Here is a 25,817-nt window from a genome sequence, read left to right on the forward strand (position 1 = left end):
TCACCTAGGGCAAAGACCCCCGGAGGGGGATAAACACCCCTCTGGCGTGTGTGGAGATGGGGGGGGCGTTTTAAGCACAGTCCCACCCAAACTGCTCCCACCAGATTATGATCGACCCACATACACATTTTCTCAGACCCCTTAAGCGGGGGGGGGGGAGGAGGGGGGCACAATACAAACCCCAGCGAGCACCAGGACAATCAACCTGCAAAGGGGGACGGCATGGGGGGGGCACAGCCCCTTCTCCGCGCCTGGACCCCCCCCTCGCAGGGGGCACATGCCTCATGTTAATGACGCCAGCTGATCCCCCCCCCCGCAGCTCCCACCCCCGCCCCTGCGCCGCCCCCTCGCTCTGGAGAAGCCGCAGCTGCGGAGCGGCTCCGGAACCGGGCGGTCGCCGCGATCCAGCGCGATGGAGCCGGGCCGGCGGCCGGCGGAGCAGTGACCGGCCGGCGAGGAGCCCCGGGGGCCTGGCCGGGGGGGCAGCGATGGCTGCTGCCTAGAGAGGGGCGGTGAGAGGGGTCGGCAGGCCCCAGCGCCGGGCAGCGGGGGCCAGCAACAGCCGCTGGGGGGGAGCTGGGGGTGTGAGATGGACAAATGCGTGTGTCGGGGCTCGATGGATAGAGGGGGATGTATGGCTGGACAGAGGGTGAGGGGCTGTATAAAAGGGGTGTATGGGGATGGATGGATAGAGGGGGGAGGGGCTGTATAAAAGGGGTGTATGGAGATGGATGGATAGAGGGGGAGGGGCTGTATAAAAGGGGTGTATGGGGATGGATGGATAGAGGGGGTGTATATGGATTGACAGAGGGGGGAGGGGCTGTATAAAAGAGGTATATGGGGATGGATGGATAGAGGAGGGTGTATATGGATTGACTGTGGGGAGGGGTGGGGATGTATAAAAGGGGGTGTATGGGGGGATGACTGGATGGATGGAGGAGGGTGTGTGGGGCTGGATAGATAGAGGGAGGAGGGGGTGGGGCTGTATAAAAGGGGTGTATATGGATGGATAGAGGGGTGTATATGGATGGATAGAGAGGGAGGGGTGGGGTTGTATAAAAGGGGTGTGTGGGGATGACTGGATGGCTAGAGGAGGGTGTGTGGGGCTGGATGGATAGAGGGAGGAGGGGGTGGGGCTGTATAAAAGGCGTGTGTGGGGAAGGATGGGTAGAGGGGGTGGGGCTGTATAAAAGGGGTGTGCAGGGATGGATGGTTAGAGGGGGTGTATATGGATGGATGGGGGGGAGGGGCTGTATAAAAGGGGTGTATGGGGAAGGATGGATAGAGGGGGAGGGTGGGGCTCTATAAAAGGGGTGTATATGGATGGATAGAGGGGGTGTATATGGATGGATAGAGGGGGGAGGGGCTGTATAAAAGGGGTGTGCAGGGATGGCTGGATGGCTGGAGGAGAGTGTATGGAGATGGATGGATAGAGGGGGAGGGGTGGGGCTGTATAAAAGGGGTGTGTGGGGAAGGATGGGTAGAGGGGGTGTATATGGATGGATAGAGGGGGGAGGGGCTGTATAAAAGGGGTGTGCGGGGATGGCTGGATGGCTGGAGGAGGGTGTATGGAGATGGATGGATAGATAGATGGGTGTTTGTGGGGCTGGATGGATAGAGGGAGGAGGGGGTGGGGCTGTATAAAAGGGGGTGTCTGGGATACAGAGATTTACAGCCCCCCAGCCTGGCCCAGTCTCGGTGGAATCTGTAGCCAGTAACGGGTGCGATCGCTGGGCCCGAGAGCCAGGCGCCTGGTGACTCAGAGCGAGGGGGCCTGTTGCTAGTGAACCAGGGCTGGTGACGGCTGGATCCGCCCCTTGGCCCAGCTCAGGCAGGGGCGATGGGGCCGTGGCCCTGGCAGAGCTGTACAGGCGGGGGGCAGATCAGAGCCTGACTCTGTGCAGAAAAGGGGGGGCTCGACAGGTGTGATGCCAGGTGAGGACCTGGACAGTGGGGCTGGGGTTGGGGTCTGGATCAGTAGCAGGGACCTGTGTGGGGTTATCCACGGGGGCTGGGAACTTTGTGGCGGGGGGGAGTGGTGTTAATCTCTATTTATCTCCACGTGCAGCCAGGGCAGCCGAACTGGGGTGTGAAATGGACAGGATTAGTGTGTGTGTGTGGGGGGGTATTCGCCCCAGTATCAGCTACCACACCCCTCCCGGGAGATGGGGGGTCCTGACCATCCGGAAGAGAACTGGGGGAAGCGGGCTGTCAGTTCAATGTAATTGTGCAGGGGGGGGGGGGGGGCTGAAATGCATCAAGACCCCTCCCCCATTCCCCAAACACATGGGGCAGAGAGCAAGAAGGTTGAGATGAATTCAGATTGTTGACTGCATTTATGGTAGGGTCTAGCATCTGATCGAGGTCAGGGCCCCGCTGTGCCGGGCGCTGCACAGACCCCAGCTGAGATCAGGCCCCCGTTGTGCCAGATGCTGAACACTGAGAGACGGTCCCTGCCCCAAGGGGCTTACAATCTACATAGACGCAGAGTGGGAGGGGAAACTGAGGCACACAGGGGGGCAATGAGGTCACACAGCTGGTCAGAGGCAGAACAGGGAACAGAACCCAGGAGTCCTGAGTCCCAGTCAGCCCCCAGGCGTGGGTCCCTGCTAATGCTTTGTGCTCACTGGGTGCAGACGGCCCCGGGCCAGGGGAACGGGTCACTCCGCAAGGGCTGTTGCCCTCTCTCGGGTGTGTGGGCTGGGGGTAGATTGTACAGGTCAGGCTGCTGCCTCTTCCGTGCTCTGTCCTCCTCCGCCAGGACTACTTCCAACCTCCCAGCCAATCAGCATGTCTCAATCCAGCCCCTTCACCCAGGCAGTGCCCATCTGTCCACCTCTGCCAGGACTACTTCCAGCCACCCCACCAATCAGCACTTCCCAATGCCATCCCTTCAGCGGTGTGCTGGCTGCCTCTGCAGGGACTACTTCCAGCCTTTTCCTTTTGGTACCTTTACCCTGCAGGTGGAGGGATACGTAAAATAGACCCACTCGTATTTACAAGCGTTTCTAAGCCAGGGTTTCTAGAAATCGCGGGGGCAGAAGAGGTTGCCCCAGGGGATGGGAGAAAGGCTCCTACCTCGGCTGAGCCACACTTGGATCTCGTCGCACCCTCGCGGTGGCTTGGCTCACATGCCCCATTTCACGGGTGACCGAGCGCTTCTCGCAGGGAAACTCCGGTGGCACAAAACCCCGGAGTGTGACTGAAAGTGTGACAGAAAGCGTGTCTGGGCCCCGCCCCCTCTTGCACGAGCGTGTCTGGGCCCCGCCCCCTCGCACGAGCACATCTGGGTCCCACTCCCTCTCGCACAATGCATGTGGGCTGGGATCCGTTGTCTCTCGCATAGGTAGGATTCCCCATCTCTCGCACGGGCAGACAGGATCAGATAGTCCAACTGTCAACCCGTTTAACAGTTCTGTCCAGTCCCCGAACGCATCTGCCCCCCCAGTTCTACAACACGGAGTCCTCCAGACGGCGTGCCCTGGTACGTACGGTGCGGAGTGGAGGTGCCGCACGGAGGAAGCCGCTTGGTAGAGCCCAGGTTTTGGTATGTCGCCCGTGGAGATACCACCCAGCTGGCACCCGGCCTGCGGCCCCGAATGGGGCCCAGAACCTGCCGAGTCCGGTGACCAGAAGCAATTTCGGCAGAGGTGTTTCCTGTCAGAAAAGGCCATTTTGTCACAGTTGAAAGGTGGATTTCCACGTCCTTTTTAACAGAAAAATTTGGAAACTGATCAAAATGGAGCCAGTCCTTCTGCTGCGTACAATTCCTTATCCTCTTAAACTTTCACACGCTATTACACCCTGTTGTATACCTTTACATTATATATTCCCTTATACTCGGAGATTATATGATTTATTATTCTATTACCTTTATCTCATTATTCTACTATCTAGACTTTAGATTATGTTACATTGAAAGAGCTATAATCTGAATAGAGAAAATACTATCTAATAGAAAAGTGTAATAGAACCGAAATACTGAAAAAATAATGGATTATATTTTTATATGAGGATATTTTCTCTGTTTAGATCGCAGCTCTATGCAAGTGCAAGAGAATCTAAACTGAGACAAAGAATTGATTACACTTTGGTATTCAGTTCTATTTTCTCTGTTTAGATTCTATGACACACTTTCTCGTTCACCGCAGCAGATCTTGTATTGTGCTGTTTTACATTCCTCTTGCTTTCCCATCTCATGCTGAGATCTCTCCTAGCTCATGTTTTCTGTCCTGTTCGAACGCTTCAAACGTATCAAAAGAGAACGTCTGGCTACTCCCAACTGTCCGACGTTTTCCCCGAATTTCCATTCCACCAACATTCCAAAATCTCGACTCGTCGTCCCGCTTTGGGGTGTGGATGGTGTGGATTGCACTCTCAGCAAATTTGCGGATGATACTAAACTGGGAGGAGTGGTAGATACGCTGGAGGGGAGGGATAGGATACAGAAGGACCTAGACAAATTGGAGGATTGGGCCAAAAGAAATCTGATGAGGTTCAATAAGGATAAGTGCAGGGTCCTGCACTTAGGATGGAAGAATCCAATGCACCGCTACAGACTAGGGACCGAATGGCTAGGCAGCAGTTCTGCAGAAAAGGACCTAGGGGTGACAGTGGACGAGAAGCTGGATATGAGTCAACAGTGTGCCCTTGTTGCCAAGAAGGCCAATGGCATTTTGGGATGTATAAGTAGGGGCATAGCGAGCAGATTGAGGGACGTGATCGTTCCCCCCTATTCGACACTGGTGAGGCCTCATCTGGAGTACTGTGTCCAGTTTTGGGCCCCACACTACAAGAAGGATGTGGATAAATTGGAGAGAGTCCAGCGAAGGGCAACAAAAATGATTAGGGGTCTAGAGCACATGACTTATGAAGAGAGGCTGAGGGAGCTGGGATTGTTTAGTCTGCAGAAGAGAAGAATGAGGGGGGATTTGATAGCTGCTTTCAACTACCTGAAAGGGGGTTCCAAAGAGGATGGCTCTAGACTGTTCTCAATGGTAGCAGATGACAGAACGAGGAGTAATGGTCTCAAGTTGCAATGGGGGAGGTTTAGATTGGATATTAGGAAAAACTTTTTCACTAAGAGGGTGGTGAAACACTGGAATGCGTTACCTAGGGAGGTGGTAGAATCTCCTTCCTTAGAGGTTTTTAAGGTCAGGCTTGACAAAGCCCTGGCTGGGATGATTTAACTGGGAATTGGTCCTGCTTCGAGCAGGGGGTTGGACTAGATGACCTTCTGGGGTCCCTTCCAACCCTGATATTCTATGATTCTATGATTTGTCGGATTGTCCCGACGCCCCAAAGGAGCAGGGACAGGAGACTAAGTGGCAGGATGGCAGCCAGATCAGGAGCCCATGGGAGGCCTCAGCTGAGGTGCGGGCTGTGGGGGGCAGCCAGGTCTCGGCCTGGAAGATGAATCAGGGGAGTGGGGGGCAGTTCACACCATGCAAGATGCTGCTTGGGGGAGGGACCTGGGGTCTCTGTTTGCACTGTGCATGGGCAAGGGGCTGTGTAGGGATGCAGTGACCGCTCTGCCTTTGGGTCTCCTTTGCTAGGTGCCCCCTCCCCACGGAGGGACCCCCTCTCTCCCACGCCCGGAGTGGGCATCATGGCTGGCGGGAAGCAGGAGCTGAAGAGAAGCATTTCCATCATCCCCTGCTTTGTGTTCGTGGAGGTAAGGCATTAGGCCTGAGGAGGGTGGGGCTGGGCGCCAGGAAGCCTGGGTTCCCTCCCTGGCTATGGGAGGAGAGTGGGGTGTAGTGATTAGAGAAGAGGGGGCTGGGAGCCAGGACTCCTAGGTTCTGTTCTCCACTCAGCTTAGTGAGAGAATCCAAAATTTACCAATGTACCTTAAAACGGGGACCTGGCACTGCGAGCTTCCCTGTGGCAGTGTCGCAGATCCACCGGCCCCGTGCTCTCGCACGGCCCTGGGAAGACCCCTTCAGTGCATCAGCCCCATCAGGGTCACACTGTCTCACTGGGGTCAGCCCCTCGGCTTCCCCGCCTCCTGGGACCGAACATTCAGCACCCCTGGGTCATGCCGTGAGCTCCCTGCAGCGAGTCCACCTGGATTGGAGCCCTGGGGGAGACTTGCACCCCCAAAGGGAGCCATGCCCCCTGACTTCCTGACTCCAGAGTGACATCCCTCCCAGGAGGGTTTATTAGTTTCTGGAACACAGCGGAGCAAGCCCTTAGTTATCAGAGAGAACAGAAAGTTACAGCCTGGTCATCTGGGTCATCCATGCTCCTTAGTCGCTAGGTACCAAACGTCCGGGCATTTGATGTGGTCCTTGTTTTCTGGGACTCTCCATAGGCCTGGGGTCCAGGTGTCAGTCACACCTGGACCTCTGCAAACAGTAAACAACCTCCCCCGACCCCACCCCCATGCAGCACATAGGGGAAACTGAGGCACACACCATAGTCATACAAAACATTATGAAAAATTCCCACTTTGTCCCAGGCAGTGCCCCGGCCAGGGGGACTCCAGAGCTGTGAGCTTCTCTGCAGCAGTGCCCAGCCTGGGGAGATGGGGGGACTCCAGCACTGCAAGTTCCCCACAATAGTGCTCCAGGCCAGGGGCGAGGAAGGCAGTGCTGTGAGCTTCCCTGCAGCAGTGCCCTACCAACCCCCCTTCCTCATGCCCTAGCACCAGCCCCTCCTGCCGTGAACCCTCCAGAGGTTAGACACAGGGGTTTTGCTGTGGAGGAGGGTCCTGTGTTAAACGGCAAGTGTGGGGGGGAGATCATGTTGGGGGGGGCTAAACGACCCCCCTTCACCGTCCAGCTCAGGAGCACGAAGTCAGCCTAGAGAGCCAGGGCCACAAGCCAGGGAATGAAATTTTCCTTCTGTCACTTCATAAAACCCTGGCCCTGACCCTTTGAGCTCACTGCCAGGGGCTGGGGGGGCCAAGGCAAATCCCCAGCCCCCACTCCCTTGCTCACAGGATCCTTCGTCACTTCCTTCCCATCCTAAACAGCCCCCATGCCCCACCCCAGAGGTGGCTGCATCTCAGCACCGAGCAAGGGGTCCCTGTATAAACAGCCCCTGCACCCCACCCCAGAGGCAGCTGCATCTCACTGCTGGGTGAGGGGGGCCTGCAGCCTTGAAAAGGCACAGCGTGGTGTGTGTGGGGGGGTTGGATTTATTTGGGTGCTCTGGCTGGAGGAGGGGCAGGTGGGGGGGGAAGCCCTGGGGGGAGGCGAGGGGGGGGAGCAGCCGTCTGCCCCAGTCTGACTGAGGTGGGTGCCTCGGCCGTGATGTGATGCGGAGGTACAGCAGGCACCCAAGCGTGAACGGGAGTGCACGAGGGAGCTTGCACGGAGCCGGGGGGGGGGAGGGAAGGGGAGGCGGGACGGATGGTTCCTGGGCTCCCCCCGCTCCCAGCCCGCGACTCTGCCTCCTCGCTCCGCTCCGCCCGGCGCTCAGTCCGGGCCGGGCGCGGGCCGGGGCCAGGCGCTGAGCTGCCATGTTCTATTTCCAGCTGGTGATCATGGCGGGCACGGCGCTGCTGGCGTATCACTTCGAATACACCGACACCTTCCCCGTCCACATCCAGGGCTTCTTCTGCTACGACAGCGCCTATGCCAAGCCCTACCCGGGGCCCGAGGACGCCAGCCGCGCCCCGCCCGTCCTGGTCTACTCCCTGGTCACCGCCGTGCCCACGGCCATGGTGAGGGGCACCCGGGCAGGGGGTGGCATGTGGGGCTGGGGGGGGCGTGTACATTGGGGGCTGACGTGTGGGTCTGGCATGGGGGGTATGGGAGGGCTGGGTGGTGCCCGGGGGTTCTGGTGGGGCTGGGATCTCAGAGGGATTGGGCCCATGAGTGTCACACCTGGGTTCTGACCCTCCAGACCCATGCCAACCCCTTGGGCTTGGGGGCAATGTGCCCCCCCCAAGCAGAGGCTGCTGTCAAGGCACCCACACACCAGCCCCATGTGCCCCATTGGGGGCCAGTGACCAAGGGCTCCCCCTGCCACAGGGACCCGCTGGCACCTGCAGAGCATAGACTGTGGGGGGGGGGGCTGCTTGGGGTTCTCAGAGCCTCCTCCGGGGGGCCCTCAGACCCAGCTGGGGTGTCAGGGTCCTGGATCCGGGCCTGGGTTAGCAGGGACTGGACGTTGCTTCTGCATGGAGTGGCGTGCGGGCTGGGGGGCAGGACTGGTGGCTCCAGGAGACTGGTGGAGTGGAGGGGGGGCTGGGGTTTTTGGGGGGCCAGCAGGGGTGGGGCAGGGGAGTCATGTAGATCATCTGTGCAAAGGGAACAGGGAGCAGCTGGGGCCTGGTGCCCCCAGCCCACACCCCCCATGCCAAGCTGGCAGCATGAATGCGGCTGGTTCCGCGTACGGCCGAGCCCCTGTCCTGGCCCCACTGACCAGCAGCTGGACACGGAAAGCAGGGCCTCCCCCCTCCCAGAGCACGGATGGGGCCTTGGGGCAGGAGAAAGATGGGGCTGAGCTGGGAGGGGGCTCAGCCCCCCCCCCAGTGCTCCACCAGTGCCCCTCAGTCCCCACCCACAGCCCCATTTCCCTTTCTCTCTTTCTCCGTCTTTGCCCTCTGCCCACCACCCCCGCCCCTCCATCCCTGCCCTTCCCCGATCTCCCCTTCATGGGAACTGAGGCAGGGTTTGGGGGAGATAGTCCACGGCTCCGTCCCCCGCTTTAGAAGCTGGGAGCTCCCAGCCCCCCTCCCTTCCCTCCACTCCCCTGCATCTGGGCTCCGTCCGCTCCAGTTGGCTAATCCTGGCTGCACCGTCTGCTCTGCCGGGGGGCGGGGAGGGAGGACGGGACCCAGGGAGGGCTGGGGGGAGGGGCTAGAAGGGGGGGTCAGGGATCCCCAACTCCTCCCTGCACAGATGAGGCTGCCTCACTCCTCCCCCACCCCCTGCCCCAAGGATCCCCCAGCACCTGGAGCAGTGGGGCCAGCATTGGGATCCAGGCTGGGGTCCCGATGGCAGCGGAGTGCCCCCTGGGGGCAGGACAGGGTATTGGGGGAGGGGAAGACTAAGGGGGGGCTCTTGGGGGCCCGATCCTGCACCCTGGGCCCGATTCTCAGTTATGGTGATGGCACTTTGTGCTTCTCAGGTGGGAGCTCCCCTGCCTGGTCCCAGGAGCTCCAGGCTGGCCTAAGGCCCTGGCTTGGGGGGCGTAGCTGGAGCACACTGGGGTGTGCCTGCTCCCTGCCTCCCCACAGAGGCCTGTGCTGGGGCAGAGCATGAGTTAGAGCAGCCCCAAGGCTGCCCTGGCTGGCTCCTAGATCCCGTCCTGCTTCCCGAGAAGTGGGAGGGGGCAGCCCCTGCGGATGGGGCCCAGGGGGATTGGGCCTGAGGTGGGGGGTGCTGATGCAGCCGCTAACTGGGCTCCTGCCCCCCCCGGCTCCAAGATCCTGGTCGGGGAACTGGCTGGATTTCTCTGCTGGCCGCGGCGGCGTAAGGAGAAAACCATCGTCTCTGGGGAATGCTGCTACTTCATCCCGCTGCTGAGACGCATCGTCCGCTTCCTGGGTGAGTGGGGGGGCCCCTCGCTCCCGACCCGCAGCCCCCTGCTCGCCCGGCCCTGGTCTGTCTTCCCCCCCGTTCTGCTGGTGCCCCTCGCTCCCGACCCGCAGCCCCCTGCTCGCCCAACCCTGGTCTGTCTTCCCCCCCATTCTGCTGGTGCCCCTCGCTCCCGACCCACAGCCCCCTGCTCGCCCGGCCCTGGGCTGTCCTCCCCCCTGTTCTGCCGGTTCCCCTCGCTCCTGACCGGCAGCCCCCCATCTCTGCACTAATCATTCCCCTCCTCCCGCAGGTGTCTATTCCTTCGGCCTGTTCACCACCACCATCTTCGCGAACGCCGGGCAGGTCGTCACGGGGAACCAGACCCCCCACTTCCTCTCCGTTTGCCGCCCCAACTACACGGCCCTGGGGTGCCAGCTGCCCGGCCCCCAGTACATCACCGACCGGGGGGCCTGCGCTGGGAACCCCGCCCTGGTCACTGCAGCCCGCAAAGCCTTCCCCTCCAAGGACGCTGCGCTCAGTGCCTACGCCGTGGTCTACACCGCCGTACGGGCTGGGGGGCTGGGACAGGCTGATGGGGCTGTGGGGCAGAGGGAGGGGAGGCCGCGGGGCTAGTCGGGGCAGTGGGATGGGGGTAGGGAGGTGGGGCAGAGGGGTTGAGGGGGCAGGGAGAGGGGACAGCACAGGGGGCCGTAGGGCAGGGAGAGGGGAGGCAGTGCGGTGGGGGGGGCTATGGGGCAGGGCAGCCCAAGGGAGGGGGAGGGAGGCAGGCAGTCTGCGGGCAGGGGGGTCCGGAGGGCAGGGCTTGGGGGGCTTCTGATGGATCCTGCCCCCCCCCACGCCATCTCTCTCCCCCCAGATGTATGTGACGCTGGTGCTGGAGGTGCGGGGCTCCCGGCTGGCCAAGCCCACGCTCTGCCTGGCGCTGGCCGGCCCGGCTGCCCTCGTGGGGGTGGTGCGGGTGGCCGAGCACCGAAACCACTGGGCTGATGTGCTGGCTGGATTCCTGACCGGAGCCGCCATCGCCGCCTTCCTGGTGAGCCCCCCACAGCCCCCCACCTCCCCGGAGCGTCCCCAGCCCCCTCGCCTGTCCACAGCCCCCACAGCCCCCTACTTGTCCCCCACGACCCTCCACCTCTCCTGAGTGCCCCAGCCCCCTCGGCTCTCCACAGGCCCCCCAGCCCCCAAACTGTCCCCCCCGAGCTCCCCCACAGCCCCCCACCTCCTCTGAGCGCCCTCAGCCCACTCGCCTGTCCACAGCCCCCACAGCCCCCTACTTGCCCCCCACGACTCTCCACCTCTCCTGAGTGCCCCAGCCCTCTCGGCTCTCCACAGGCCCCCCAGCCCCCAAACTGTCCCTCCCGAGCTCCCCCACAGCCCCCCACCTCCCCTGAGCGCCCTCAGCCCGTGCCACAAGGCGCCTACCCCCACAGCTCTCCACAGCCACCCCACCGCCCCCCACTTCCCCCAAGCCCCTGCCACATGACCCCCACAGCCCCCCTAGTCCCCCATCTGCCCCCCATGGCTCCCCACCTCCCCTGAGCAACCCCAGCCCCCTCGGCTCTCCCAGCACCCCCAGCTCCACACCTGCCCGCCCGAGCTCCCCCGCAGCTCCCCAGCTCCCCTGAGCGCCCTCAGCCCCCCACCTGGCCCCCAAGCTCCCCCATGGCCCCCCATCTCCCCTGAACACCCCCAGCCCCTGCCACATAGCACCCACCCCCCATGCCTCTCCACAGCCCCCCACCTGCCCCCTGAGCTCCCCACGGCCCCCCACCTCCCTTAAACAACCCCAGCCCCTGCCACTTGGCCCCCATCCCAACAGCTCTCCACAGCCTCCCACCTGCCCCCCCACACCCTCTGCTGCCCCCCACACCTCCCTGACACCCCCCCGAGCCCACCCCCACATGGTCCCCACCCCCACAGCTCTTCTCAATCTCTCACCTGACCCTCCAAATCCCCCACAGCTCTCCACAGCCCCCCATCTGGCCCTTAAGCCCCCCGCAGTCCCCCATTCCCTACCACACAGCACCCACCTGCCCCCCATCCCTACCCCCCCGGACACCCCACCAAACCACACAGCCCCCACCTCACCCCCAACTCCAACAGTCCTCAGCGCACAACCCCCCACCCAGGAGGCCTCTCAGCCACACCCCAGAATCCCCCCATCGCACTCAGCCACCCGTCAGCTGGGGGGCGCCGCGCCGCAGGGAGCGGGGAGGGGTGCCTAGGGGGGCCGGACCCTCCCTCACTCTGGGTCCCCATCCCCAGGTCACCTGCGTGGTCAATAACTTCCGGAGCAAGGCGCCCGCGGCCCAGAAGCCGGCGCCGGCCGAGAGCCTGGCCAGCGTCCCCGGCGTGGGGCTGCCCTGCGTCGAGAGCCCCCTGGAAAAGTTCAGCGTAGCCCAGGTGAGGGGCAGGGCACCCGCAACGAGCCACCTGGGGATGCGCCCAGCTCTGGGGAGCCACCAGCCAGCCCATCCCCCTCCCGTCGCAGGGCAGTGGCTGCATCCTCTGGGGCCGGGGGCTCTTTGCTCAGTGCCCCCCCCCGTCCCGAGCCCCAGGAAAATGCAGGATGCTGCAGGGCGCAGGGGTGGAGGTTGGGGGGCTGCAGAACGGGGGTGTAGGACTGGGAGAGCAGGTGTGAGGGAGGGGGTCACATGGCCCCGCTGCCATCCCCTCCCCCACCTCACATTCTGAGCTGGTGGGGAGCTGTGGGGGGGGGTAGGTTCCCCTCGGGGTGGGATCAGGATGGGGAGAGGCAGTGGGGCCAGGACAGTGCGGCCTTAACCCCTGGCCCCCAGCGTGGGAGCTGGGAACTTCATAACTCCCCTGGTCCCCTCCCCCCTGAAACCCTCACCCGTGGCCCCATGACACCTCAACACCCCCGCCTGCCCCCCAGGTCATGCAGGGAGCAGGGGTGGTGTTGGGGGGGGGGATGCTTCACCAGGCATCTGGCCCCCAGCACCCATGGCAGCTGGCTGTAGGGTGGGGGTGGCTCTCACAGTCTTGGGGGAGGATGCTGAACGGGGCGGGGTCTGGCGGGGACATGCAGGAGGAGTGGGGCCCAATTGGGGGCGCGGGGGGGGAGTATAGACACCGAGTCCTGCATCCTGGGTTCCTTCTCTCGCCACACTTCCCCCTCCCATTCCCACCCTTCTCCATCTCAGGCTGCCCCCCAGAGATGAGCCCCAAACCCCTTTCTCACCCCATAGGAGCCTCAGTCCCCCCTGTGAGGGCTCCCCCCTGTGAGACCCCCGATGCCCCCCATTTGAACCCCACATCCAACAGTTTGAATGCCAATGACCCCCTGATCCCCCCAGTGTGAACCCCAAAGACCCCTCAACCCCCCCAATTCCCCCACCCATGGTGAGCAAGGAGCAAAGGCCTAACATTGTTTCCATCTCTCTGTCGTTTCTTTCCCCCCCATTTCCCCCCTCCTCCCGCCTGACGCTGCTCTCCCTGGGGGGGGCCCTAGCGGGTCAGGGACCCCCCAGAAGAGCAGGATTTCTCCACGCTGCTCACCCGAGGCCTGGAGAGGCAGCTAGCTCGCTCCCTTCGCATGGGGGGCCACGCTGGGGCGGCTCGGCCCTACGAGTAAGTGCCACCCCCCCTACGCCCTGCTGGAGACCTGCCGAGGGAGCGCTCCCTCCCCCCACCCCCAGGCAGGTGCAGCCCAGTGCCAGGGAGGGGGGAAGTGGGGCAGGAGAGGGGGTGAATGGGGAGGGTGGATTATGGGAATGTGTTTTGGGAGGGCAAATTAATTTTCGGAGAATATGCAGATTCTGGGGGGCATGAAACAGGAGTTTTGGGGGGAAAGGAGAGAAAAATGGGGGATTTGGAGGTGGAACAACCTACCAGCGCTGGCCAAACCAGATTGCAGAGGGGATAACAACCTACCAGCGCTGGACAAACCAGATTGCAGAGGGGATAACAACCTACCAGCGCTGCCCGAGCCAGATTGCAAAGGGGATAACAACCTACCAGTGGTGCCTACTACCAGCATTGCTCCCTCAGCTGTATCACTAGAGGGCTGTGCTCTGGGACCAAAGGTTGTGGGTTCAATGTGGGGGACTGTAACTTTTTCAGGGGCTTTGGGGACACATTTAAAGCTCTTCCCCCCCCTCCGTTTCTCTCCCCTCCAGGATCACAGAGCTGTGCTCCCAGAAATCACCTGACCCCCAGCTGTGTCTCTTCCCCACCACCCCCGACGTGCTCATCCCCTCCCGCTCCGTCACCAGCGAGGTCTGACGGAGACACTGCCCCCTGGGGAGGGGAGGGGATGTTGGGGCCCCCCCAGAACCTCCCACCCAGGACACCCCTTTGCCTATTGCCCCCCCGACCAGCACCATCCCTTTAACCAATTCCTCCCTGGTTTGTTTGTGGTTTGTAATGACACACTCGTAAGTGTGGCGCGCGTGGGGGGGAGGGGGTGTAAAATCTCACCCTCCTTTTCTATAGGGCCCAGCTTTCTTCCCCCCCCACCCGAGGTGGGCCCAATCCTGCAGCCAGGGCAATAAGTGGGAGTTTCAGTCCCCCCCATCCTGCAGCTGCTGAAGTTGGGGTGATAGGAACACAATTAGGGCCCCCCACTGAGAGCCCCAAAGGGCCCCCAGCTGAGTGCTGCCTCCCCTCTATGCAGGCTGGGCAGGTGGGAGATTGGACGGGGGGAAGTGGGGTGGTATGTCAGTCAGTTTGATCGGGGGGGGGCTGGGGACAGAAGCTGACAAGGGGGCAGTGCTGAGTGGGGGGCTGGGGGAGCAGTGGGGGCCAGAGGGGGGTGATGAAGGTCAGAGGGGGGTCAGGGGGCAGTGGGGGCCAGAGGGGGGGTCGGGGGCTGGTTTCAAAGGCCTCGGCAGAGCTCAAGACAAAAGGAAGAAACCAGCAAACTGGGAGCAATGTGGTGGGGGGGGGGTTGTTTGCAACAAATTCTGGGCCCTGCTGAATCTGGATTGAGCAGATCGGGGGAAGGGTAGGAGGGGGCACGGCTGGGTGGGGGGGGCACATGTGTGAGGGGTGGGCGAGGGCATTGGGGGGCAGGCGTGGGGGGCTGCTTCTGTCTCTGGAGCCCATTCATCCTGGCTGCCCGGGGCCTGGGCACCCCTACAGCCATGACCCTTCTCCCTGGGGGGGTCCCAGGGTGCCCCCCCAAAGCTGTCGGTGCCCAGAGAAGTGGGGGAGGGGGAATCCTGAGCCCTTTGTGAGCAGCTCAGCCTCACCCATCAATCACAGATTATCGCTGTCCAACCATAGGGCTCAGATGGGGGAAGGGGAGGGGCTCGTCCAAGCTCCACCCATGGAATAAGCCCCACCCACAGGAGTTGCCCAGACCAGATGGGTGTTGTGGGGGGGCTTGGTGGGCCCCTGGGCCCCTGTCCTCCTTGCCTGGGGGGGAAGGACTAAGTGCCCCCCACTCGTGGCACCAACAGAGCCGTGGCTGGTGGCTGATCCATGCCCCCCCCCCAGGGCTGGAGTCGTTAACGACGTCGGGGTTTAAGTGATGGGCGCCGAGCTGGGGCCATTCACACCCCTGCGAGTGGCTGGGCCGGACTCGCCCCCGCCGGGGTTTCCCCGCCACCCTCACACCTGGAGCCGGACTCACTCCTATCATCACAAGCCAGGAGTGCGAGGGGAGCCCCGGAGCCGGGGGGGGGGCGCGGAGCTGCTGCATCAACACCCCAACCTCCAGGGGGATCGAACACATCCTGGACCCATTTCTTCCCCCTTGGGTCGTCCGGCCAGGGCTGGGGAGTCTGCTGTGGAGAACCCCCCCTGCTGGGATATGGGGGGCAGGTGCCTGGGGTGGGGGTGGCTGGGGGGGGCGGGGGAAGGTCTGATCCAAAGGTGGGGGGGTCAGGCCAAATCTAACATGTTCCCACAAGGATTTAATAAAAATCACGTTTGTAACAGACGCTGGTGGCCTGGAGAGTCGTCAATCATCAGCCCCCTGAGTCGCAGCCCCCCCAGAACGAGTGTGTGAGGCTGCAACTGGGGCGGGGGGCAGAGATCAGAGCAAACAGTGCAACTGATGCCCCTCACTCCCGACCCACAGCTCCCTGCTATCCCAGCCCTGGGCTCCCCCCAGCTCTGCCAGTGCCCCTCACTCCTGACCCACAGACTCCTGCTAGCCCAGCCCTGGGCTCCCCCCTCCCCAGGCTTCCTGGCCAAGCTCCAGTGTCACCCCCTCCTGATGTGACGGATCAGCCATGTCAGCCACATGAAACAGGGCGTGTCGCTGATGTGGGGGGGCTCATAGCATCCCCCTCCCCCTGCACCTCCAGGGTGGGACACTCTCCCCCAGTGACTCTCTCGAGCCCAGTTCATTGTCAGGGTGAACCCCCCAAGGCCCAGTGTCCCATTTCCCACCCCCGAGCCAGCCAGACCCCTGCCCGGGGGCGGGATTGGAGCCAGTGCCCCCTAGAGGGGAAGGCCCCGTGGCCTGGAATTCCCAGTGGCCTGTGTCCAGGGCAGTCCCTGCCCCCACCCCAATGTCCCAGGGGCAAATCTCTCTTCCCCTGATGCGGTGGTTTATTCTCCATTGCCATGGAAACACAATCACACGGGGGGGGGGCGGGGGGAGGCGTATCCCAGGAGCATCTGGAGGCTTTGCAATAGCAAGAGAACAGCCCCCCCCAACCCTCGTGTGTGTGGGGGGGGGATGTTCAGCAGGAGTTGCGGGGTAGATGGGCGGCTCCCCTGGGGGCAAGTTATTCCCTCCTCACTTGGGGGGCTCGGACCTCACCGCTACTTTTGAAGGGTCCAGCTGGGATGCCGGGGTAGACGGACCTGCAGAAGGGGCACCCGCCCCTCCCCACCACCCCCTTGTGGCTGAGCGCAGCCTGCCTCAGTTTCCCTCCGTAATGAAGGCCCTTCAACAGCCCGGCGGAGGCAAAGCCAAGCCCTCCCGTGGCCAGGATTTAAGGGCTCTTCCCTCAGAGCCTAGAGCAAACCTGACCCATCCCAAGGTCACTAGGCTGCTCCGTTTGCCTAGCTCAGTCCCCCCACAACAGAGCTTGCCTAAGCCTTTGGTCGGGCCCAGGGGCTCCGACCTTAATTAACGGCCTTCCAGCTAACGAGGCCCAGGTGAGGCTGCGCTCCTGCCCTTCCGCAGAGCCTGGCACTGGTGGGCTGGGCAGCCGCCCCCAGGAAGGGCCAAGTGCCATGCCGGGGCCCCCTGTAGCCAGGGTGTTGGCAGGGAGGAGATGGGAGCTGCCGCGGGCATGGGTAGAGTGCGGGCTTGGGGGGCGTACGGCTGAGTGTGGGTCCATGTGCACAGGGTACATGGGGGGAGGCAGAGGCATTAGCTATTCACTCAGTGCACTGCCCAGCCCCATGGGGCCTAGATCCAGCCCTGGGATGGGGTCCCTGCTGGGCACCCCGTCCCCCCACATCCCAGCCTGGGACGAACCTCGGAGCCGTTTAAAACTTTCCCTCCAGCTCACCAGCTGGCATCAAACCGCTTGGGATTGGTTTGCGTTTGCCCTGCGAAGGGGCCCTTGGCCGCAGGCTGGGGAGGGGGGATGCGGAGATACCTCCTGACTCCAAAGTGGGGGCTGGTCTCACAAAAATTGGAAACCGGGGGCCGGGTACCCCTGCCAGCTGGAGAGGGGCTCCCAAACATCAGCACTGAGTGAGAATGTAATTGTACCTAGTGTGAGACCGGTTGTAAAGACTGGGGTTAGGGGTTATGGGCTAGTGGTTAGAGTTGGGATGGGCCGGGAGCCAGGACTCGGCAGTTCTATTTCCAGCTCTGGGAGGGGAGTGGGGTCTAGTGGTTAGAGCGGGGGGGGGGGGATGGTGTGAAAAAAATGGGAATTCTTAATATTTTGTATGAATATGGTGTGTGCCTCAGTTTCCCCTCTGTGCTGCCTGGTTAACTAGGTGTGTGAACAAGGGGGTTTATTCTTTGTAGCGATCCAGGTGTGATCGACACCTGGTTGCCGGGGGCCCCATGCCCATGACGAACCCGGACGACAATGGGCCAGACAGTTGGTGCCTCAGATCTAATGCCCCAGGCCGGCCGCCCCCCTCTGCGGGAAGCCAGCAGGAGAACAAAGCATGAAGGCGGGTGACCAGGTGGCCTGGTTAGGCCGGGAATGAAAACAAACTGGTCTCTAGGCTAACCCAGCACCTGCTCCGCTGGGTTCCCAACTCTAATAAACCCTATTTACACCGCTGGCTGGGAGTCACTCCAGGCTCAGGAAGTCGGGGGGCATGGCTCTCTTTGGGGTGAAAGCCTTCCCAGGGATCCAACCCAGGTGGCCTTGCCCCGGCGAGCTCATGGCTTGACCCAGGGGTGGTGAGGGCAGGAGAGGTGCTTACCCCAGCGAGAGCATGTGACCTTAAGGGAGTTAACCCTCGAAAGGGGTCTGGTCTGCCCAGGGACTGTTCCAGAGCCGTGTGGGAGCACCGGACCTGTGGCTCTCTGACAGCTGGGAGTCAGGATTTCCAGCTCTCAGAGGGGAGTGGTGTCTCGTGGTTAGAGCAGGGGGGTGGGGGCTGGGAGCCAGGACTCCTGGGTTCTATCCTCAGCACTGCCACTGACTGTCTGTGTGATCACTGGCACGTCACCCCTGGCGAGGGTGGACAATGTTGGGTCCTGATAAAGGCTTGGGGTAGGTGTGGTGGCAGCGGGCTGCGGGGGGCGGTTCCCTTCCTGGCTACCTCATTGGTATGCGTCTCAGCAGCTGGGGTGTCTCAGCCCCCTGCGCCCTCCCCTCCTACCCCACACAGAGCAGGAGGGGAGTTAACACCTCATTGGGAAGCATCCGGGCAGCTCCCCTGCTCTGGGAGTGACAGGCTCAGGCTCTCTGCAGACTCAGGCAAAGTCACTGTGTTGGTTACACCCAGGCAGCTCCCCCTCCCCATCGACGGGCTCAGGCTCTCTGCAGACTCAGTTATTGGACAGCCCACCTGGGAACACCTTTGTTACTACAGAAACGTCACTCGTTGCTCTACCTGTCCGTCAGTGCGCAGTTGGTCTGTCTGGGTTTAGCATCAGCTGGTGCCTTGGGCTTCATCTGAATGGCACAGAACAGCCGAAGGGGGCCGCGTACCTGTTTAGCTGGGTACGGCTATGGGGAGGTGCCCCATGTGTTATTTTTCCACTACTAACTTTTAGGCAAATTACGGTAGAGCTGAGCTCAGGGCCCCAGTTGTGCCGGGTGCTGCGAGGACCCTCAGTAAAAGACAGTCCTAAGAGCTCCTAGTCTATGCGGCTAAAGGGTGAGAAGGGAAACTGAGGCAGAGAGTGGGTCACCCAGCAGGCCAGTGATGGAGCTAGGAATAGAACCCAGCTCTCCTGAATCCCAGGCTTGTGCTTCTCCCACAGGGAAACGGCCGCCGGCCCCCCACGTCTCCTGCATTGCCCCTTTAAGTACTGCACAAGAGTCTTGAAGCCTCCAGCACAGGGCACGCTGGACCCTGGGCTCTGTAGCTGCTGCACATGGCGAGGCCTGGCGCTGAGGGTCAGGAGTCCTGGGTTCTGTGGTCCTGGCTCTGACCCTCACTATAGCCACACTCCCTCCCCCATGCCTCAGTTTACCTCTCTGCAGGGATCCAAGAAAGGTACCTGGGGCATGGCTTAATGAATATTCATGAGGTGCTCGGAGCTCACTGGGGAGAAGGCACAGGGGCGGGGCATGGCGGTGTCACTGGCTGGGAGTATTTATGCCAAGCTCATCCCTGGGGAGGAGGGTCTGAGCCCCTGAGACAGAACCAGTAGGGCCCAGCTCTGCCCCCAGGGCATATCTGTGCCCAGGGAGCCCCAGCTCCCGGAGGCAGGTGGATCGCAGCTCTGGCTGGAAACAAGAGAGGGGCTTCCTGCCCTCAGGGCCTGAGTCTGCAGAGAGCCTGAGCCCCTCACTGTGGGAGGGGGAGTTTCTCCGTCCCTTCAGCGATGTCCCCCGTTAGCCGGGGTAGGTGGCTGGGGATCCAGGCCAGGATCCAGTCCCACGGTTAGTGTGTGGGGGGTGGGTGCTTTTCTGACGAGACTGGCACCAGTGTTTCATGTTGGGGAGCTGGGGGATTGGGGAGGCTGAAGGGGTCAGTGAAGTTGGAGGGGAAGCTGGATGAGGGGCCTGGTGGGGCCCAGGGTGAAACCTGCAAGAAGAGCAGGAGTCGGGGCTGCAAGGGAGCCTGGGTCAGTGGTTGGTGTGTGTGTGTGTGTGTGTGTGTCACACAGGCCTGTGTCAGTCATTTCACCTGTCCCCTTCCCCCCACCCCCCAGTGCCAGGTCTGGAGGTATGTGATGGGGGGTGGGCGGGGCTTTGAGTGATGGGGCTCGGGCAGGGATCTCAGCTCCCTGCAGGGCTTAGGGGACCCTGAGAGTTGCCCCAGACCCTGACCCCAGGGGCACTGAGACAGGCCCTGTGTGGGGGCAGGAGGCGCACAGGCTTTGCATGAGCTGGTTTGCCCTCAGCTGGGCCTCTGGCAGAGACGGTGCCGGGCACCGGGGCCATGCCATGGCGGGGAGGGGGGGTGAGCCATCTCTGGGCATGGGACTGTGGGGGAGGGGTGAGCCAGTGCCAGGCACCAAGTGGGGGAGCGGGGTTGAGCCAGCACTGGGCACAGGGCTGGGGGGGGGGTGAGCGAGTGGTGGGACTAGGGCTATATGGGGGGGCATGAGCCAGCACAGGGCACCAGGGCCATGCTGGGGGAGGGGGGCTTGAGCCAGCTCTAGGCACAGGGCTGGGGGGGGAGCCCGTGGTGGGTACCAGGGCCATGCTGGGGGTGGGGGGAGGCTTGAGCCAGTTCTGGGCACAGGGCTGGGGGGGGAGCCAGTGGCGGGCACCAGCGCAAACCCAGCTGGGGCTGAGCAGACTCCCTGCTAGGCCCAGGGCTGCCCACAGTGGGGCTGGAAATCCAGCTGGTGCCCCCCCCCCGCCGTGTCCGCAGAGCCCAGGACCCGCCCTGCAGCCGGAGGCCCCAGTGAGGCATCGGTACCGGACCCGGGCCTGGCTCTGGGGGCGGGGTGGGGTCTGTCTGTTGGCACCGGCGTGTCGCTCCCCCCCCACCTCACTCTCTTTGTAACCCCCACTGCTCCCAGCCCCTCCCATCCCCCTGGTCCAGCCACGCAGGGGCCTCGCACTCACACCGGGGGGGGGGTCAGTTTCCCAAGAGGGGCGGGGCCCTCCCCAGCTACCCACCTTCCCCCCGCCAGAGTCCCCGCTCCCCCCTCCCGGCCCCTCTCTCCAGCCCCCCCCCTCCTCGCTCCCTTCCCCCCCCCCCCAGATACCGGGGCGTCGCCTCCTTTACAACCACGATCCCCCCCCGCTCAGTCCCACGCCACTCGCGTGACTGTCACCCGCGGGCAGGCCCCACCCCACGCCGGGATTCTCGCAGCCAGGGGCACAGGGCGTGGCATCCCCCGGGCTGCTGCGGGTCCTGCGCTCGCCATACGGATCCTTCCCCCCCAGCTGGGGGGTGTCACCCCACATCGCGTGACCCCTCCGCTCCGGGGGGGGGGGCGGCTGGCTGCAGTGACGGCGGGGGGAGGAAGGGGGGCAAATCCAGCCCCTGGCTCGCCTCTTTTCTTTTCCCAGGCATGTTTACAGCGTGGAGCTGGGGTGGGGGGGGTGCTTTCTCCGGAGTCATGGAGGTTTCTGGACTGGTGGGGGACGATCCGGGGGTGGGGGCAGAGAGGGAATGGGGGGGGCGTGATTTTAAAGACACATCCGGCTGGAATTCCACAAGAAATCCGGGGATTTCCTCCGCCGAGAGAAAACATCGAGAAGGAGCCTGGGCTGAGGACGGACAGACAGACACGAGGCGAGTCCCCGAGCCCCCGCCCCGCGCTGCCTCCCCTCCTCGGGAGCTGCCGGACAAAAGAGGGGTGAGTCCCGGGCTCTCGGGTCGCGCCTTTGCCCCCCGGGAGCCTTTGCAGCCTTTTGCTATTTCTTTGCATGCCCCGGACTGGATCCGTTTGCTGGGGCGTGAGTGTGTGTTAGTGTCAGTGTGTGCGTTAGTGTGCTAGCGTGTGTGTTAGTGAGTGTGAGTGTGTTCGTGTCAGTGATTGTGTGTGGGTCGTGTGTGTCAGTGTGTGTGAGTGTCAGTGTGTGTGTGTTAGTGAGTGTGAGTGTGTTCGTGTCAGTGATTGTGTGTGTGTTAGTGAGTGCGAGTGTGTTAGTGTCAGTGATTGTGAGTGTGTGTTAGAGTGTGTGTGTGTCAGCGTGAGTGTGTGTGTGTGAGTGTCAGTGCGTGTGTTAGTGTGTGAGTGTGAGTCAGTGTGTGTGTGTGTTAGTGTGTGTGTGAGAGAGATCCTCCAAGGTGGGGCAACATGCTAAGAAAACCCCGCTGGGTTTTTTCCACCCCTCCTTCATTCCATTCTGCCCCATCCTTTCCCAGGGCCGGAGCCCCATTTCCCGTCCCTCCCAGCCCCCACCTCTGCTCTCACTTCCCCAGCCCCTCGGGGCTGCTCCTCTTCCCACCCCAGCGTCTCCAGCCCACACTTCTACTCCCGCGGGTGGGGACCAGCCTGACTCCAGTGTCATTTTCCTAACCCGCCAGCACCGGTTTGTGGGCTCTTCCCCAGCCAGGCACACGGAATGAAGATGAAGCCCCGGGGTTATTTTCTGGTTGGGGCGCCCGCTCTGCTCCTTTTTTGAGGGTGTTTTCTTTTCCAAAGCATCTCCGGGAATGTTCCCCCCTCTCTGGCAAAATCTCTTTCCCCCCCCTTGTGTTTTCACATTCAGCTACAGTCTCCCACTGCTGCGCCCTTTCCCTGCTTTGTGGCTTTTCTCCCTGGTTCCTGGGTGGGTGTTTTCTTTTCTTTCTTTTTTAGTGAGCAAAAATGTGTAAAGAAAAAAAAAACCCAGCCCCCCACCCCTTATCCAGAAACCCGCCTCGTTTTTCTTCTTCTCGCTAGTTTGTCAGCCGCTCCCCGCCCCAGCCGATGGCTGGTTTGTGCAGAGAGAGAAGGGTGCCAGGGGCTCGGATTGACACCTATCAGGAGGCTCCTCCTAAGGCCTTTGCAAAGTACTGCGTCAATGGATTGGGAGCGAAACAGGCGAGCCATCAGAGTGCATTTGAAGAGCCCCAGGCGGGGGCCCCGGGCCCCAGGCATCTCGGATGAGGGCTGGGCAAAGCGGGTGGCTTGCCCTAAAAGTTGCCGGCTTCCACCTGTTTATCCATCCCCTAAAAGAACCCCCCACCTCCCCCCCGGCCGGGGCTCGATTCTCTGAATACCAGGACAGCGGGGAGAACTGGGGCCCTGCCCAAATCTGCCCTCGAACCCCCATTTTGCTGAGTTCTTGGTCGGTGGGTGTGAAAATGCCTCGCGCTGATCATGGCTTCCTGGATTGGGACAATGCAATCCAGGGGAGCTGGCCTTGGTGCTGAAAGCGAACGATGGGGGGGCCAGGAAAGGGGAGGGATGGAGCGGGGGGGGGGGGGGAGCGCAGAGAAAGGCCTGATTGCAGGATAAGAAGATCTCTCTTGTCATCAGAGCCCAGAACCTTTGGAGACGGCTGCTTTCCTAGCCAGGGTGAGCTCGGTCAGGATTTGGGTAGGGTCCAGTGTGACGGGGCCCTGATCTCGGTTGGGGTTTGTTTAGCGCCTGGCACAATGTGGGCCCTATCTCGGGCAGGGCCTGGCACAGTGGGGACCCGATCTTGGTTGGTGTCTAAGCAGCGCCCAGTGTAATGGGGCCCTGATCTCAGCTGGGGTCTCTAGCCAGGACTCTAAGACCTCTAATAACAATTCCAGAGCACAGGTATTTACAGAGCAGGGGTCCCCTTCTTTCCCTGCTAGGAGAAGGGTCCCTGGGAGCAAGAGGGGGTCTTAGAGAAGAGTAGAAATCGAGGGTGGGGGCACCTGGGGAAATAATCTTACATCACGCTTCCAGCTGTGTAACCAGTCACGCAGCAGACAGTGCTGGTGTGAAGAGCTGGGTTGGGTCCATTAACACACCCCAGAAAAAATACCACCCCCACAACACCCTGCCCAGAGCTCCGGAGTGTCAGAATTAAACATTTATCCGGGTGCCTGGGTGTGCTCCCTGCTTGGAAGAGAAGAGGCTGCCTGACTGGTCAGGAGGGCGGGGTTCTAGAATCTGTGCTAGGAAGGAAGTGGAGTTTAGTGGTTGGAGCAGGAGGGGCTGGGAGTCAGGACTCCTGGGTTCTGTTTCTGGCTCTGGGAGGGAAGTGGGGGCTAGTGAGTTACAGCAGGGAGAGGGCGGGGACTCAGGACTGAGGGTGAATGTATTTGCCCCCAGTTTTAGATCAGCTGTAAAGAGTAGGGTCAGGGCATTATGGCCTAGTGGTTAGAGCAGGGGCTGGGAGCTAGAACTCCGGGGTTCTAGCCCCAGGTTATTCACAATTAGACTAAGAGAGGGTGAGCCAGGCTAGACCCTCAGGGCAGCAGTTGCTAAAGTGACTTAAGGAGTTTGAAATATACAAGAATTAACCAAGGTGCTGGTCAAGCCCAAATGGACCCAGCCTTAACGAGGCCTTTTTTAAATGACTAATGGAATCATCGTTACCCCCAAGAGACTGTGAGCACATCCCAGCTGGGCCTGAACTAAAAGCCTTTCAGCCAGCCCCTCCCTGCCCCCAGAGCATTTCCCTGAGGGCATGTTCCTGTACCCAGCATTGCACTCGGGAGGCCCCATTGATTCCCCTGACACCCCTAAGTTAATGGGGTGTTTTGCAAGCTACCCACATGGGGCAGCGTATGTTTAGATACTAGCGAGTGGGGCATCTGTGAGTCAGGACTCCTGGGTTCTAGTCCAGTGTCGCTCTATTGGATTCAATGGGGCCAGATCCCAGCTGGTGTCAATGGGCGTCGTTCCATCAGAATCAATGGGGCAGATCCCCAGCTGGTGTGACCTGGCAGCCCTGCATGGAGCCAGCGGAGTGGCACGGACATGCTCCAGCCCCACATGGGGTAAGAGCACAGAGGGCCAGGCACAGAATCAGGGTAGTGCTGCCAGCCTGGCATCCTAACTCACCCCACCCCTGTCCCCTTGGGGCTAACTCTCTATTTCTCTTTCAGCTCCTGCTTTCTCTCCTGTTTTCTCTGCAGGCTGGAGCTCCCCTCCGGGTCACCTGGGCAGGAGCTGTGCCCAAGAGGAACCCCCAGCCCGCTAGCTCCCTTCGGCGACGGGTATTCTTGGGTAGATAATACGGATTGCGTTGTTATTGCTTGAGAATACGCGTAGCCGAGGGGAGAGTCTCTCATCTCGTGCCTCTCTCCCTCCTTCCTGCACCGGCTGACGCTCACCCAGCCGGGGGCTCAGCACCACCCCTGGAGGAACACGGAATGGTGCCCGCCCACACTAGATGGCACCAACGAGCCAAGACCCATGCTGGCCCCTGTGTCATGCTACCCCATTCCCGCCCCTGCCCCCCGGTGATTGTGTTGGCCTGTGGAACTCCTCACTACAAGATGAGGAGGATTCCTGCCTGGATCAGACTTTTCCATGGGGAGCAAGAGCATCCAGGGTCAGGGTGGAGAGGGTCAAAAGAATAGGTGGTTTTAAACTCCCCTTGGGCAATGGGCCACGAGCTGACCCCCCAATATTGGAGGATAAGAGGAGATTCCCCCCTTGGGGGGGCAGTTAATCCACCAATGGGGTTCTTGCATCTTCCTCTGTAGCAGCTGGTGCTGGGCCCAGCTGGAGGCAGGAGACAGGGCTACATGGGGATTCCTGGATCTTTTTCTGTTCATCCAAGCTGCTTCCCTGGAAAGCCAGCTGGGAGTCTGGACCCTTCGAGTCCAAAGGTGCAACAGCCAGCTGAGGACTTGGCATGAGAGGGGGCAAATCACCGTTGCTCCACTGGAGTGAATCAGCGTTTGGATCCAAGGCGCATTCTCCCCGGAGCCTGTCCTGCCCTGTCGCTGGAGGCAGAGACGTTGGCCTCTAAAGTGCCCAGTGGCCAGTGGGTGCCGTGACCTCCCTTGGAGACCCCCAGGCTCTGACCTGCAGGGGCTGACTCCAAGCACCCAGGCCCTCACCACTCACGCTCCTCAGTCCGCCCACGCCCCCCTCTGGTATATGACAAGATGAGGGGCTGGTAGCCCTGATATCTCATCTAGCTCCAGGTAACATCCCCCACCCTGCACTACTGGCTGGATGTTCTTATGTTCATATACTGCGTGCAGATGTGGTCGCCCCAGCTCAAAAAGGCATATTGGAATTGGAAAAGGTTCACAAAAGGGTAACAAAGATGTTTAGGGGTATAGAAGGGCTTCCGTGTGAGGAGAGATTAATAAGACTGGGACTTTTCAGCTTGGAAAAGAGGCGACTAAGGGGGGAGATGATAGAGGGCTATAAAATCATGAGTGGTGTAGAGAAAGTAACTAAGGAAGTGTTATTTACTCCTTCTCATA

General features: G+C 61.6%; 1 protein-coding gene across 2 annotated transcripts; it reads left to right on the top strand.

Moving 5' to 3' along the window:
- The first annotated feature begins 361 nt into the window (after window positions 1-361).
- PLPPR2 (phospholipid phosphatase related 2) lies at window positions 362-13,858 on the top strand. 2 transcript variants are annotated; one of them, XR_012635868.1, is made up of 9 exons: window positions 362-512; window positions 5,556-5,674; window positions 7,481-7,669; window positions 9,380-9,500; window positions 9,784-10,037; window positions 10,351-10,527; window positions 11,760-11,897; window positions 12,967-13,153; window positions 13,634-13,755. XR_012635868.1 is itself a non-coding variant. In XM_074935297.1 (9 exons), the coding sequence occupies exons 2-9, from the start codon at window positions 5,609-5,611 to the stop codon at window positions 13,737-13,739; spliced, it is 1,170 nt and encodes a 389-aa protein (XP_074791398.1). In that variant the 5' UTR covers window positions 362-512; window positions 5,556-5,608; the 3' UTR covers window positions 13,740-13,858. The 2 variants fall into 2 exon arrangements, 1 of the variants encoding a protein (XP_074791398.1); XM_074935297.1 differs by having other exon boundaries at window positions 12,967-13,085; window positions 13,634-13,858.
- The last annotated feature ends 11,959 nt before the right edge of the window (window positions 13,859-25,817 follow it).

Source organism: Natator depressus, chromosome 20 (assembly GCF_965152275.1).
Source record: "Natator depressus isolate rNatDep1 chromosome 20, rNatDep2.hap1, whole genome shotgun sequence".
In the NCBI taxonomy this organism is placed as follows: Eukaryota; Metazoa; Chordata; order Testudines; family Cheloniidae; genus Natator; species Natator depressus.